Source organism: Triturus cristatus, chromosome 11 (assembly GCF_964204655.1).
Source record: "Triturus cristatus chromosome 11, aTriCri1.1, whole genome shotgun sequence".
Taxonomy (NCBI): domain Eukaryota; kingdom Metazoa; phylum Chordata; class Amphibia; order Caudata; family Salamandridae; genus Triturus; species Triturus cristatus.
Window position 1 is genome coordinate 28,200,090 of NC_140594.1, and position 13,779 is coordinate 28,213,868.

The following is a 13,779-nucleotide window of genomic DNA, read 5'->3' on the forward strand; positions in this document are numbered from 1 at the left end:
CTACATATGCGCCCGCTTCAGGAGTGCCTAGCACGTCAGTGGAATCGGGCTCACCGACAGCTGAAAGACCTAGTGTTGATGAGCGGTCGGGCATACAACTCTCTGCATTGGTGAAATCCACAAAACCTTTGCAAGGGCCGACCGTTCCAAGAGCCTGTTCCACAAATAGTACTGACAGCGGACGCGTCTCTCCAGGGATGGGGAGCTCATGTACTCCACTACACAGTGCAAGGACTATGGACAACACAACAGAAGAAGATGCACATCAACCTTCTAGAACTGATGGCAATCTTCCTAGCTATGAAAGCATTCAAAGTACATCTGTGCAACAAGGTCGTGTTGATCCGGACGGACAACATGACCGCAATGTACTACATACAGAAGCAGGGAGGAACACACTCTCCACAGTTGTCTCATCTGGCTCAGAGCATGTGGAAGTGGGCCATTCAGAGGAACATGTTCCTCATGGCAGAACACCTCCCCGGCAAGGACAACCAGATGGCGGATCTGCTCAGCAGACACAGCCAACCAGATGCACGAGTGGGAGTTACACCCATCAGTACTCCAACCGTACTTCCAGCAGTGGGGTCACCCAGACATAGACCTATTCGCCACAAGCGAAAACGCAAAATGCCAAAGCTTTGCCGCCAGGTTCCCACATCCGCAGTCGCAGGGCAATGCGATATAGATGAACTGGTCAGGCAGATTTGCGTACGCTTTTCCCCCAGCACCACTGATACCGCTGGTGGCACGCAAACTCAGACAACACTCACTGACACTCGTCCTGGTTGCTCCAACATGGGCACGCCAGCCGTGGTACACCACCTTTCTCGAACTTTCCGTGGTGCCGCATCAAAGGCTGCGGATCAAACCCGCGCATTTGACGCAGAACCATGGAGAGATTCAGCACCCAGATCCGCAACAGCTGAACCTGGCAATCTGGCTCCTGAAGTCCTAGAGTTTGGCTACCTAAACCTGCCACCTGACTGTATGGACATCATTAAGGAGGCCAGGAGACCCACTACCAGAGCTTGCTATGCAGCCAAATGGAAGAGGTTCGTCATTTATTGCAATAATAATGACATTAACCCGCTAGACGCATCCATACAAAACATAATTTGTTACCTCTTACACCTATACCGATGCAATCTGGCGTACACCTCTATACGTGTCCATTTGACCGCCATATCAGCCTATCTGCAGACCAGGCAGCACCTCTCTATTCAGAGTGCCTGCCATCAAAGCATTCTTGGAAGGACTCAAACGAGTCATTCCTCCAAGCCACCCACCGGCTCCAATGTGGAACCTCAACTTGGTCCTCACACGCCTGATGGGTCCACCCTTTGAACCTCTACACTCATGCGAGCTTCAATTCCTTACATGGAAAGTAGCTTTCCTAGTAGCGATCACTTCTTTAAGAAGAGTTAGTGAACTCCAGGCACTAACCGTTCAAGAGCCATTTATACAGGTTCACGCCAACAGGGTCGTACTACGTACCAACCCCAAATTCATGCCCAAGGTAATATCGCAGTTCCACATGAATCAAACTATTGAACTGCCCGTTTTCTTCCAAAACCCACAAACTGTCGCAGAAAGAGCACTCCATACACTAGATGTAAAGAGGGCCCTCATGTACTATATCGACAGGACTAAAGTCTTTAGGAAGACAAAACAACTTTCCGTTGCCTTTGCCCCACACCACAAAGGTAACGCTATCTCCAAAGCAGGTATAGCCAGATGGATCGTTAAATGTATTCAAATGTGCTATCAAAAGGCTAAACGCACATTAACGATTCCCCCACGAGCCCACTCAACACGTAAGTTAGGGGCCTCCATGGCTTTTCTTGGAAACATTCCCCTGCATGATATATGTAGAGCAGCCACCTGGTCCACTACACACACATTTACCAAACACTATTGTGTAGATGTGCAATCAAAACAGCAGGCAGCTGTAGGACAGGCTGTTCTCAAAACTCTTTTTCAGACCGCTGCAGCTGGCACTGGTAGCCGCCGCTAATAGAGGGCACTGCTATGTATTCTATGCACAGATATGAATTCAGCAGCCCATATGCCTCGAACTGAATATGCTACTTACCAGTATGCATCTGTTCTTGGCATGTAGGGCTGCTGACATTCATATCGTCCTCCCCGGTGCCTGTAGCAGCTGCAGCTCTCAGAATTACTGTAAGCATGGTCATCACTTTCTGTATCTACTCCATCACTGCCACAATGGCGAAAAACAATCTGAGGATGGAGAGGATGCCCATGCGCACTGTAGTCCAGGGGAGGAGTCACCTATCCCAGGATACTTCGAAGACTCTTCCAGGACAACAACGTGCAAACATCCGGACCCAACACTAGGCGGCGATCTATGCACAGATATGAATGTCAGCAGCCCTACATGCCAAGAACAGATGCATACTGGTAAGTAGCATATTCATTACCGAACGTCAGTTTGCCCCTCCAAGTTGAAGAGAAGTCCACTGTCAGCAGTTCTTCAAAACATTTTACTATTGTATGTGCACATGATTTGGAAAGTGGTAACTTTTGGCTTCTTTTGCCTGGCTATTCTGTGTCCTAATCCGAAATGTGTGAATACTGATTCTAATTAAGAGTTCCATCAATTATTTTAAAGTATGCTACTAGAAACTGTCATTTGTTGATGTTTATCTAAGATGTCTGCTGTGCAAGTACTGCTTTGAGTGACCGCTAATTTTACTCATTGGTATCTGTATTACTCTTATTTAACCAGAGCCTATTCTGTGTTCATATAATTTGCTTTGCATTAGGGTTGAAGTGGAAGATAGAACAGAATCTTACTTAAGGGCTCTGAAGCAAAATGTTACATCTGACACCCAAATGGTAGGTAAAGATATATATTTAGTTTTCTTATATATGTTGAAACCATTTGCATTAAAAACAAATCTTAGTTTCATAACTTGTTCTTCTTTCCTTTTTATCCAAGGGACATGAGAAACGTACCTGTACCTTAGCCTTTGCCCCCTTCTCACCGTGCTTCTCACCATGCTTAAGCTTAATCTGGAATTAATTCCTAAGAAATTTGGCCGTTTGAAGTGATTGGATGCTTAGACTTGTTTCTGATGGATACCTCTATCCGCAGATTCCTTCCTGGTAAATACCCCAGGTGGTAGGCTGATTACTGAGATTTTTTCCCAGCAGTTACTTCATGCGCTGGTATGTGACGTCCTGTGGCTCTACGTCTAGTCCATCTTACCCAAGATGTGACGAGGCCGCAATACCCCTGCCACCTCCGTATGTTCTTCAGTTTCTTTCTGTGCATTTCAACTAGTAACCGGGGCTTGCTCCCACAACTTCTATCACTTGACAAAAAAAAAAAATTCTTAATTTTCCAATGTGCAAGGGATTTCTTACCCTAAAACAACAGGGTTCAGACCCTGTAAAGATTGCCACAGATGTCGGTTGTAGACCAGTACAAGGTCACTTTCTGGTGTCTTGGCTTCTCTTATAAATAAGTCATTTGACAAATGCACTCGCATGAACCTTTGGGCCATCTGGGACCACAAGGCCAAACGCAGAGTACAGTAGGGAACGCTTGGATGATCTGATCCCCGTTGAAGTGGAGAGCGTGGTCATGTTGGTCCTGAGGCCATTCCAGAGAGACATCATCCATCTCAAAATCCTCCGGTAAGTCAAAGAAAAAAACACAAGAAGTCCAAACGTGTCTTCCCTTTTTGACACCATTGTGTCAGGAGATATTGCATGGATGTTGTAATACCTCCAGATTTCAGTCATCCTTCATAGATCTAACTTCCACACTAGTCCTGATCCAGCCAGAGTTACTAGGTAATTCCATAGCATATCCAAGCCTTTGGAGAAGCTATGTCGTGATTTTTTTAGTTCCTCTTGAAGGCCTTAGGTCTGTCTTTGGGTCCAGTTAATCTTAGACTGCCTCCGGTCGGTTACTGCTGCAGCGGATCTGTGCTCCAATTCTGATTTTTGCCTCTTGATCCTAGTGATTCCTTGTAAGTCAGTGCCAGCAGCAATATCCTAGTGCTGGAGGGAGAACATGTAGTTAGTTCGGATTCTGAAGAGAATTTTCCATGACTTTGATGGAAACTTCCATCGACCTGACCTCTTCTACTATCCCATTCTGACCAGGAGCCACATGCCATTAACGCAGCACAAGTTTACGCCGAAATCGTTTTCTTAAAACTTCAGACAACCTTGTGGTCTTAAATTCTCCTAACAATGGTCTCAATTCTCCATCTGGCCACACTGCGAAGGAATCTAACTCGTTTGCCATGCTAATTTGAGCAACAGAAGTTCTTGAACTCCAGCTTTTTGTAGTGAAGGTTAAAAGAACTGTAGTGACTGAGGTTCTACTTGCCAGCCAGACCTCTTAGGAAACACTCATTCAATTCAGTAAGGCCCTTATAGAGACACTTTTGGGCACTTTGGCGAAGCCAGGATCTTGCACCCCTGTCAAGAGACAAATAGCCTGATGGCATAGACCAACTCTAGGAGACCCACCTTTCATCTTGTGACACTCTGCAGCGGAGAGGATCGTGGTTCAGGCTTCCACCAATTCAATGAATCCGAAAGCATGGCAAAGCATCACATCAGATAGTGTGTATAAAATTGTCCAGTGCGGTTATGCCTTGCACTTCTTCAACAATCCCCCTGCAATCCCCCCCCCCCCCCCCCCCCACACACACACACACACACACACACACACCTTCTCTGGACAGGTCTCCTACCACAACGGAATCTGAAGGGCTTTTATATTCTCTGACAGGAACTTAACATTTTCTTGGAGAAGGAGATCATATAGGATACTGACATCAGAGGTTTGGACTTATTTCTAGTCCTGCTACTTTCTATTGTCAAAGAAGAGTGGGGATCTTCATCCTGTTCTGCTGCTTCTGTCCCCTGAAGTCCAAGATGCACCTTTTGGCCAAGCTCTGTCTGCCTTGTATCCAGACAACTGGATGGTGGCTTTAGATTTACAGGAAGCCTGTGTCCACATGCTTGTCATGCGATTTTGCTTCTATAAGTTGTTGTGCCCTCACACATCTGGCAGTGTACCAGTTTTCTTTGCCTCGTCTCATCCATCCAAGGAAGAAGAAAGACCTAATCACTTAGAAAGCTCTGAGCTTCTATATTGATTGCACCTGTGACAATTCTGTAGACAATCAAGTCTTCATTGGGTACTGTTGAGCCAAGAATAGAAAGGCAGTACCAAAAGGGTCCATCGCCATATGGTTTAACCTTTGTATTAAATCTGCTTTGGATTGGCTGAGAAAAAGCCCCTGGAAGGCCTGCATACACATTCCTACAATGTCAATCTCCCCCACGACTACTGTAATAGCATTTTGAGTGTCTGTGTTAGACACATCTGACAGATGCGTGGGCATCCATTCATACCTTTTACAAAGCACTGCTGCCTAGATAGGCAGGTCTCGTGGAAAGGGCTTTGTGCCTGTTTGGCCCTGTAGAATTTTCTAGTCTGTGCCATTCCACTGAAACCACCTGGGGAGGTACTGCTTTGGTATGTATTCACATTGTGAAGAATCTACAAGTAGAAACATACATTGAAAGAACAAGTTAATCCAGTATTGGAAATTTCGTAGATTCCCATGCTTGTATCATTCCCCGTCGGAATTGGAGTCCCCGGTATACATAAGGAACCGCAGGTAACGCGGGTGGGCCGGCAGGACGGGGATGTGAAAATATGCGTCCTGCAAGTCCAATGCTACCATCCAGTCTCCAGGGTCGAGGGCAGCCAAGACCTGAGCCAGTCAGCATTTTGAACTACTTCTTCCCGAGGAAGCCATTGACGTTCTGGAAGTCCAAGATGGGGCGCAGGCCCCCTTTGTCCTTCTTGGAGACCAGAAAGTAGTGGGAATAACAACCACTCCCTACTTCTGGCCCAGGAACGTTCTCGATAGCCCCCTTGGCTAAGAGGGCCATAACTTCCTGGTGGAGAAGAACCAAGTGATCCCTCGACATGCTTTGGCACCGAGGTGGCATGGCTGGAGGAGTGGACTGAAAGGGAAGAGAATAACCCCTGCGGATGATCTGCAACACCCACTTGTCCGATGGGATATCGCGCCATGGTGGAGGTAGTGACGGACCCTGCCACCCACCGGCGTGGGGTGCCCCACAAAGCTCGGATTAAAAAGGTTTAGAGGTAGAAGCGGCTGCTCCCCATGCTGGTTCCCAGAGCCACCCCTGCAGAAGCCGCGGCTGCGCGGAGGCTGGTTCTGCACAGGCTTGTTAAAGGAACGTGCTTGGGCGCCCCTGCCTTGGCCACGAAAGGATCGAAACCCAGGTGGGGCTGGACTCTTCGTTGAAAGACCTAAGGACTTGGCCGTGGCCCGCGAATCCTTAAAGCGCTTGCGCTGTCAGCCGTTTCGCCAAACAGGCGTGTGCCGTCAAAGGGCATGTCCATGAGCAAGCTCTGTACCGCAACCAAGTGTGTCGACGCAGCGCCTCAGTCGTAAAAATCGCCCTGCCCAACGAGTCAGCAGTGTCTAGACCACACCGAATGGCGAATTTAGCCGCATCCTTACCCTAAGCAACTGCCTGGGAAAGCACGGCATGGACCTCCTTCGGGCCCTGGGGAAACACCTGAGCAACCGTGTCCCACACCGCGTGGGAATAGCGGCCCAACAAACAGGCGGTGTTAACAGACCGCAGCCCCAAACTGGCCGACGAGAACAACCGCTTACCAAACTGCTCCAGCTACTGATCCGGCGGAGCCGTGGGAAAGGCACTCTGCGACGTCGAGGCCTGGATGACCAGACTCTCAGGCGTGGGATGAGTGGTCAAGAAAGCGGGGTCACCAGGCGCTGGGCGGTGACGCCTGGCGACGTTTTTATCCACAGGGGCCCCTGTGGCCGTCTGAGACCAAGAGCCCAACAGGACGTCGGTGAGGGCGTCGTTGAAGGGAAGCAGAGGCTCCCGGTTGGTGCCACCGCCGCCTCTTCCCCCGCGCCATTTCCGCCGCTGCCCCCAGCCGCCCCCCCTTCCCGCCAACACTGACCCCAGGCCCGCCCCCCCTGGCTGCCCATTGGTCCACCCGCCTCCCGGCTGACCCTCCCGCCAGGCTCCTACTTATGACGCCCCCTCAGCGACCGCGCAGCGGACGCGCGCAGCGGGAGCGCCGACTGAGCGCCGAAGGTGCGCCAAAGGTAAGCCTGTCTACGCCCGTCCGCGCCTGGACCGCGCCCAGCGCCAGGACCCCTGGCCCTCGAGGACCCCAGCCCACCCGCCGGACGTACACCGCCGCCACCCTCATCGCTCTCAACTCCGGCCGATTCCCAGGTTGCTACCAAGCCACACCACGACACACCCACAGACCCTTCAGCTGCCTCGCCTGCAAGTTCACCTGCATCCGGACCTGCCCCGCACCAGCACCCGCCAAGTCGAACACCAGCAGCACCCACCTCAAGTGCATCCTGCTCAACACCCGCTCCGTCCACAGACACGCCATCGAACTCTGGAACCTCCTCGACACCACATTCCCTGACGTCGCCTTCCTCACGGAGACCTGGATGAACGCCTCTTCGGCTCCCGACATCGCCATCCCAGAGGGCTACAAGATCACCCGGAGGGATCGCACCGCCAACCAGATGGGAGGAGGCATCGCCATCATCCACAGGAACACCATCCGTCTCACGACCGGCACAGACAACACCCTGACCACCGCCGAACACCTGCATTTCCAGATCCACACCGACCCGAAGACCACCCTCAGAGGCACCCTGATCTACCGACCCCCGGGACCACGCACCCAATTCAGCGAGGACATCGCCGACTTCGTCAGCCCGCATGCCCTCCCCTCCGCTGACTACATCCTCCTGGGGGACCTCAACTTCCACCTGGAGAACATCAACGACCGCAACACCAGCACCCTGATCGACAACCTCGCCAATCTTGGACTCAAGCAACTGGTGTCCACCCCCACCCACCTCGCCGGACACACACTCGACGCAGTCTTCTCATCCAGCACAGACATCGACTTCAGCCACGCCACAGAGCTTCAATGGATGGACCACAGCTGCGTCCACTTCACCTTCAAAAGAACGACGACCCACCACCACCAGCAACAGGCTGCCCGCAGAAGCTGGGACAAGATCACAGCCGACCAGCTCGCCACCTCCCTGAGCCAGCACCCTCCTGCCAGCTCAGCGAACCCCAGCCAGGCCGCCGACAACCTCACGAAGTGGATCAGCAACTGCGCGGACGAGCTCGCCCCGCTGAGGACCCCGCCCAGCAGACCCGGCAGCAAGAAAGCCCCATGGTTCACCGACGAACTCAAGAGCTCCAAGAAGAACTGCCGAGCCCTCGAGAAAGTCTGGAGAAGGGAACCTACACCGGACAACAGGACCACCTTCAAGCTTGCCACCCGGAAGCACCACCAGCTGATCCGCGCCACCAAGAAAATTGCATTCAAAGACCGGCTGGACAACAACGCACACAACTGCAAGGAACTCTTCAACATCGTGAAAGAGCTATCCAACCCCAGCGCAGGAAACAACGACATCACCCCATCGCAAGACCTCTGCAACTCCCTCGCCTCATACTTCCACAACAAAATCGCGGACATACGCAACAGCTTCAACACCCATCCAACGCACACCACGACCGAACAACCACCCCCCCACCACCACCCTCCACGCCTGGACCCCGATCAGCACCGAAGACACCATCCGCACGATGAACTCATCCACTCCGGATCGCCGACCGACCCTTGCCCTCACCACGTCTTCAACAAGGCCGACGCTGTCATCGCACCCCACCTGCGAGACATCATCAACACATCCTTATTTATTTATTTATTTATTTTATCAATTTATAGGGCACAACAGCTACCCAAGAAGGGTTTCCCGGCGCCTAGACACTGCTAGCTTGAGGACAGAGGAAGGGATGACTGTTAAGTGGTTATTGTTCATACAGCCAGGTCTTTACAAGCTTTCTGAACCTACAGTAGTTTTCTTCCTTCCGGATACCGGGGGGGGAAGCGTGTTCCACAGGGAGGGTCCCAGATAGGCAAAAGATCTGCCACCTGTTCTTGCACGTTTAAACCTTGGTATGCAGAAACAGGCTGCTGTCTGTGACCGGAGGTTTCTCTTGGGCACATAGAGGCAGGCAAGAGATTGAAGATATTTTGGTGCTATTCCTGCTTTTATTCTGAACATGTAGTTCAGGGCCTTGAAACGGATTCTGCTCTCTATCCTGAGCCAATGAAGATTCCGACGATGGTTCGAGACTCCAGAGTTCTTCGGAATGTTACAAAGGAGTCTGACCGCAGCGTTTTGCGCTACCTGTAGTCGTCCGATCACAGATTTATTTGCGCCCAGATAGAGGATGTTGCCGTAGTCAAGCCTTGATGTGATAAGGGCATTGACTACGGTCTTTTGCGTTGACACTGGCAACATCCACAGGATCTTCCTCAACCATTTAGCTATGGTGAGACAAAGGCCGGTTACTTTGCTGGCCTGTTTGTCCATGGATAAGGCATTGTCCAATATAAAGCCCAGATTTCGAGCATGGGATACCGGGGTGGGAAAAGTGCCCATCTGGTCCGGCCAATGTGCAGGATTCCAGAGAACTTGATCCTTACCCAAAATCAGTATTTCCGTCTTGTCACCGTTCAATTTTAACTGGTTTGTTGTCATCCAGTTCAATATTTTTAATAGTCCTTCCTTGAGTAACGACGGGGAGTGGGGACAAGATTCAGATAGGGAAAAAATGATTTGGGTATCGTCGGCATAATTCATAAGCGTTAGACCTAACTTTTCAACAAATTCTGCCAGAGGTTTAAGATAGATATTAAAAAACAGAGGGTTCAGGATGGACCCCTGAGGCACTCCATGTGATGCAGGTAGGGTGTCTGACACGGCTTGTGCAGATGCGATCTGAAAGGTTCTATTTGCCAGGAAGGATTTGATCCAATCCAGAGCCTTTCCTCTTACACCATTTGTATATAGCTCTTTAATAAGCGTTTCATGAGAGATGGTGTCGAACGCCGCACTTAGGTCCAATAACACAAGTGCGACCGTCTGGCCTTGATCAAGAAGTTTTCTGATGTGTTCAGTGACACCTAACAGGGCGGTTTCAGTCGAGAAACCAGCCCTGAAGCCAGATTGCGAAGGATGGAGTAGGGAATTTTCTTCTGCAAAATGGCTAAAGTAGAGTGTACGTGTCTCTCAAGACATTTAGAAAAAGCAGGGATCAGAGATATAGGTCTATAATTGGCCATTATTTCTGGGTTAGCAGTAGGCTTTTTCAAAAGGGGCGTCACCATGGCATGCTTCCATAAGGCTGGGACAGTGGCGAGATCGAGGGATAAGTTTAAGAGATTGGCAATGATTTCCAAAGACTGGTCATCCAACTTTTTAATAATTTTAATAGGGATGGGGTCCCTAGGGGAGCCTGATTTAACAGTTTTTAGGATTCCTTTCAATTTCTCTAGTGAAAGAGTCGGCCAGGCTTCCAGTAAATTTTCACCCAGAGCAATGGGTTGAGGCAAAAATGGGTCAGAAAGAGGGGGAGGATCAGAATCAGAATTTTTTGTCTTGATGTCTGAGATAATTTTATCGATTTTCTCAGTAAAGAAACAAGCTAACGCCTGGCATTGTTGTGTGCTTAGTGGGGGTGCAACAGCTGTGGTATGTGCGCCCGCCAATTCCTTAACTTTGGAAAAAAGAGTTTTAGGCATGTTAGTTGCTTCGATAATTGTTTTAGAGACAAAAGCAGCTCTCGCTTTTGTACAGGCAGCATGATAATGATTTCTGGCTTCATGATAGCTTCTTTTGGCATTAGGGTCGTACTTTTTACGCCATTTGCGTTCTAGTACTTTGCAATTTGATTTCTCTATTTTAAGGCTGTCGTTAAACCATGGGGCTGGAGGACGATGCCTACTCCCTTTGGTGCGAGTAGAGGGCAGACAATTATTTGCTGCGTTTGTTAGCCAGTTTTGTGTTTCAATTGCTACGCGGTCCATGTTGGAGTTTAGGCTTGGAGGGTTATGTTTTAGTGCCGCGTTTAAAGCATCGATGTCGACTGACTTCCAATTTTTCCTGAAAGTGACATCAGTGTTTTGTTCCAAACTGGGGGAGGGTGGAAGGGTAATGCTAAAATTAATAAGATGGTGGTCGGACCAGCCAGAAGGTATGGTGGCAATGTACGTAAGTTCCCTGATGTTGGATATTATGGGGTCCAACAAATGGCCCGCTATGTGAGTAGGGCTGGAATTTAATATGGACAAATTGAATGCAGCTAGGTCTACCAACAGATTAGAGCATGAAGGGATAGTGGGATCTTCAAGGTGTAGATTTAGATCACCCAGCAGGGAAAAATTGCTTGATGACATATAGTAGGGAGTCATAAAATTTGCAAAGTTTGATACCCATTGAGAAGGGTTGCCTGGGGGTCGATAAATCAGAAGGCCTGACATTGTAAAATTAGGGTTCAAAGAGATTTTGAAAAGACCCGCTTCACAGTCTGGAATAGATACAGATTCCAAAGTACATTTGAATTCTCTGTTAAAAATGATAGCAATCCCACCCCCTACCTGTTTTTCCCTGTCTATTCTAACAATGGCATAGTTATCGGGGAGGGCAATAGCAACATCCGGGCCGGCGCTGTCATGCAGCCATGTCTCAGTTAAGAAAACAGCGCTAGGACTTTTTTCGGCAAGGAGATTGAAGATATCATGCTTATGTTTGGGCAAAGATCGACAGTTTGTACTATAAAATACATATGTTGGCGGCACGTTTTTACGTAACAGTTTGCATTTCCTGTGTCTCCTAGATGGGTCGGGGTGGGGTTGGTATACGGTGGTAGATAGGTTACATTCGGAGCAAACATGAGTTCCAACTTTGTGAAGGTTGAACAGAGAGCACTTCAGATTGAGGTTGGGGCGCAACGCTTTCAGAGCAGAAGATGTTCTTACCAGCCTAGAGGGTGCAGTGGGAGTGGGAGCCTTGGCCTCGTGCCCCGTCCTGGCACGGACGGGCACAGACGGGCTAGTCTTTGGCGTGTCTTCGGCGTGCTGATGGTGTGCCCGCTGCGCTGTCGATTAGTGAGCATGATAAAGAGGGGATAGAGGAATGGGCGTGGCTACGTGGGTGGGCGTGGCCCCGAGTCGCGTGGGTGCAGTGACGCTGAGTAGGGATTTTGGTCTTCCCCCTCGGCGCTGTTAGTGAAAAAGAGCCAAGCAGCTGACTAAGTAAGTGTTTAAGTCTTTTTAAAAACAACACAAGAAACACAGTGCAATTTAAAATGATTAAAAAACACGCAAGTCTAGCAGCAACACAGACACCCCGGCTTCCGCCTCAGGGTACTTAGCTGGTCAACCTTCGACAACGCCACCTTCCCTGAGAGCTGGAAGCACGCCGAACTCGGCGCTCTACTCAAGAAACCCACAGCGGACCCCACCGAACTCAAGAATTACCGCCCCATCTCGCTTCTCCCGTTTCCAGCCAAAGTCATTGAGAAGACCGTCAACAAGCAGCTGGCCGCCTTCCTCGAGACGAATGGATCCCTCGACCCCCCACAGTCTGGCTTCCGAGCCAACCACAGCACCGAGACCGCCCTCATCGCCGCCACCGATGACATCCGAGCACTGATGGACAACGGAGAAACAGCGGCCCTCATCCTCCTAGACCTCTCCGCGGCATTCGACACTGTCTGCCACCGCACCCTAGTACAGCGCCTCAGCAACGTCGGAATCCAGGACAAGGCTCTGGAATGGATCATCTCCTTCCTCGACGGAAGAACACAGAGAGTCCGCCTACCACCGTACAAGTCAGAGGCCACCGAAGTCATCTGCAGCGTCCCTCAAGGATCCTCGCTGAGCCCCACCCTCTTCAACGTCTACATGAGCCCCCTCGCGGCCATCGCACGCCAACACAACCTCAGCATAATCTCCTACGCCGACGACACCCAGCTGATCCTCTCCCTGACCAACGACCCCGCCGCCGCCAGAGCCAACCTGCACGAAGGGATGAAAGAGGTAGCCGAGTGGATGACGACCAGCCGCCTGAAACTGAACTCAGACAAGACGGAGGTCCTCATCCTGGGCTCTTCACCCTCCGCCTGGGACGACTCCTGGTGGCCTCCCGCCCTGGGCACCGCACCCAAACTGACAGACCATGCACGCAACCTTGGCTTCATCCTGGACTCCTCCCTCTCCATGACCAGGCAAGTCAACAACGTCTCCTCGGCGTGCTTCAACATCCTACGCATGCTACGGAAGATCTTCTGGTGGATCCCCACCGAGACCAGGAAGACCGTCACCCAGGCCCTCGTCACTAGCCGACTGGACTACGGCAACGCCCTCTACGCCGGTACCACCGCCAAGCTCCAGAAGAGACTCCAGCGGATCCAGAACGCCTCAGCCAGACTCATCCTCGACATCCCACGAACCAGCCACATCTCCGGACATCTGAGAGACCTACACTGGCTCCCCGTCAACAAAAGAATCACCTTCCGCCTCCTCACCCACGCACACAAAGCCCTACACGACCAAGGACCGAGCTACCTCAACAGCCGAATCAACTTCTACGCTCCCAAACGCCACCTCCGATCAGCCAACCACGCCCTCGCCGCCGTCCCCCGCATCCGAAGAGCGACGACAGGAGGAAGGTCCTTCTCCTACCTGGCCGCCAAGACCTGGAACTCCCTCCCTACCGACCTGCGCCTAACCCAAGACCACCTCTCCTTCAGGAAGAAGCTGAAGACCTGGCTGTTCGAGCAGTAGCGGCTCCCCCCTTCCCCCAGCGCCTT

General features: G+C 50.9%; 1 protein-coding gene across 2 annotated transcripts in view; it reads left to right on the forward strand.

Moving 5' to 3' along the window:
- The window catches only part of PIWIL1 (piwi like RNA-mediated gene silencing 1), a 1,168,338-nt gene that overhangs the window by 831,303 nt on the left and 323,256 nt on the right, over positions 1 to 13,779 (forward strand). For both annotated transcript variants that reach the window (XM_085633654.1, XM_085633653.1), the window contains exon 14: positions 2,790 to 2,862. In XM_085633654.1, coding sequence (XP_085489780.1) covers positions 2,790 to 2,862 — 73 coding nt within the window. The remainder of the gene's footprint in view (positions 1 to 2,789; positions 2,863 to 13,779) is intronic.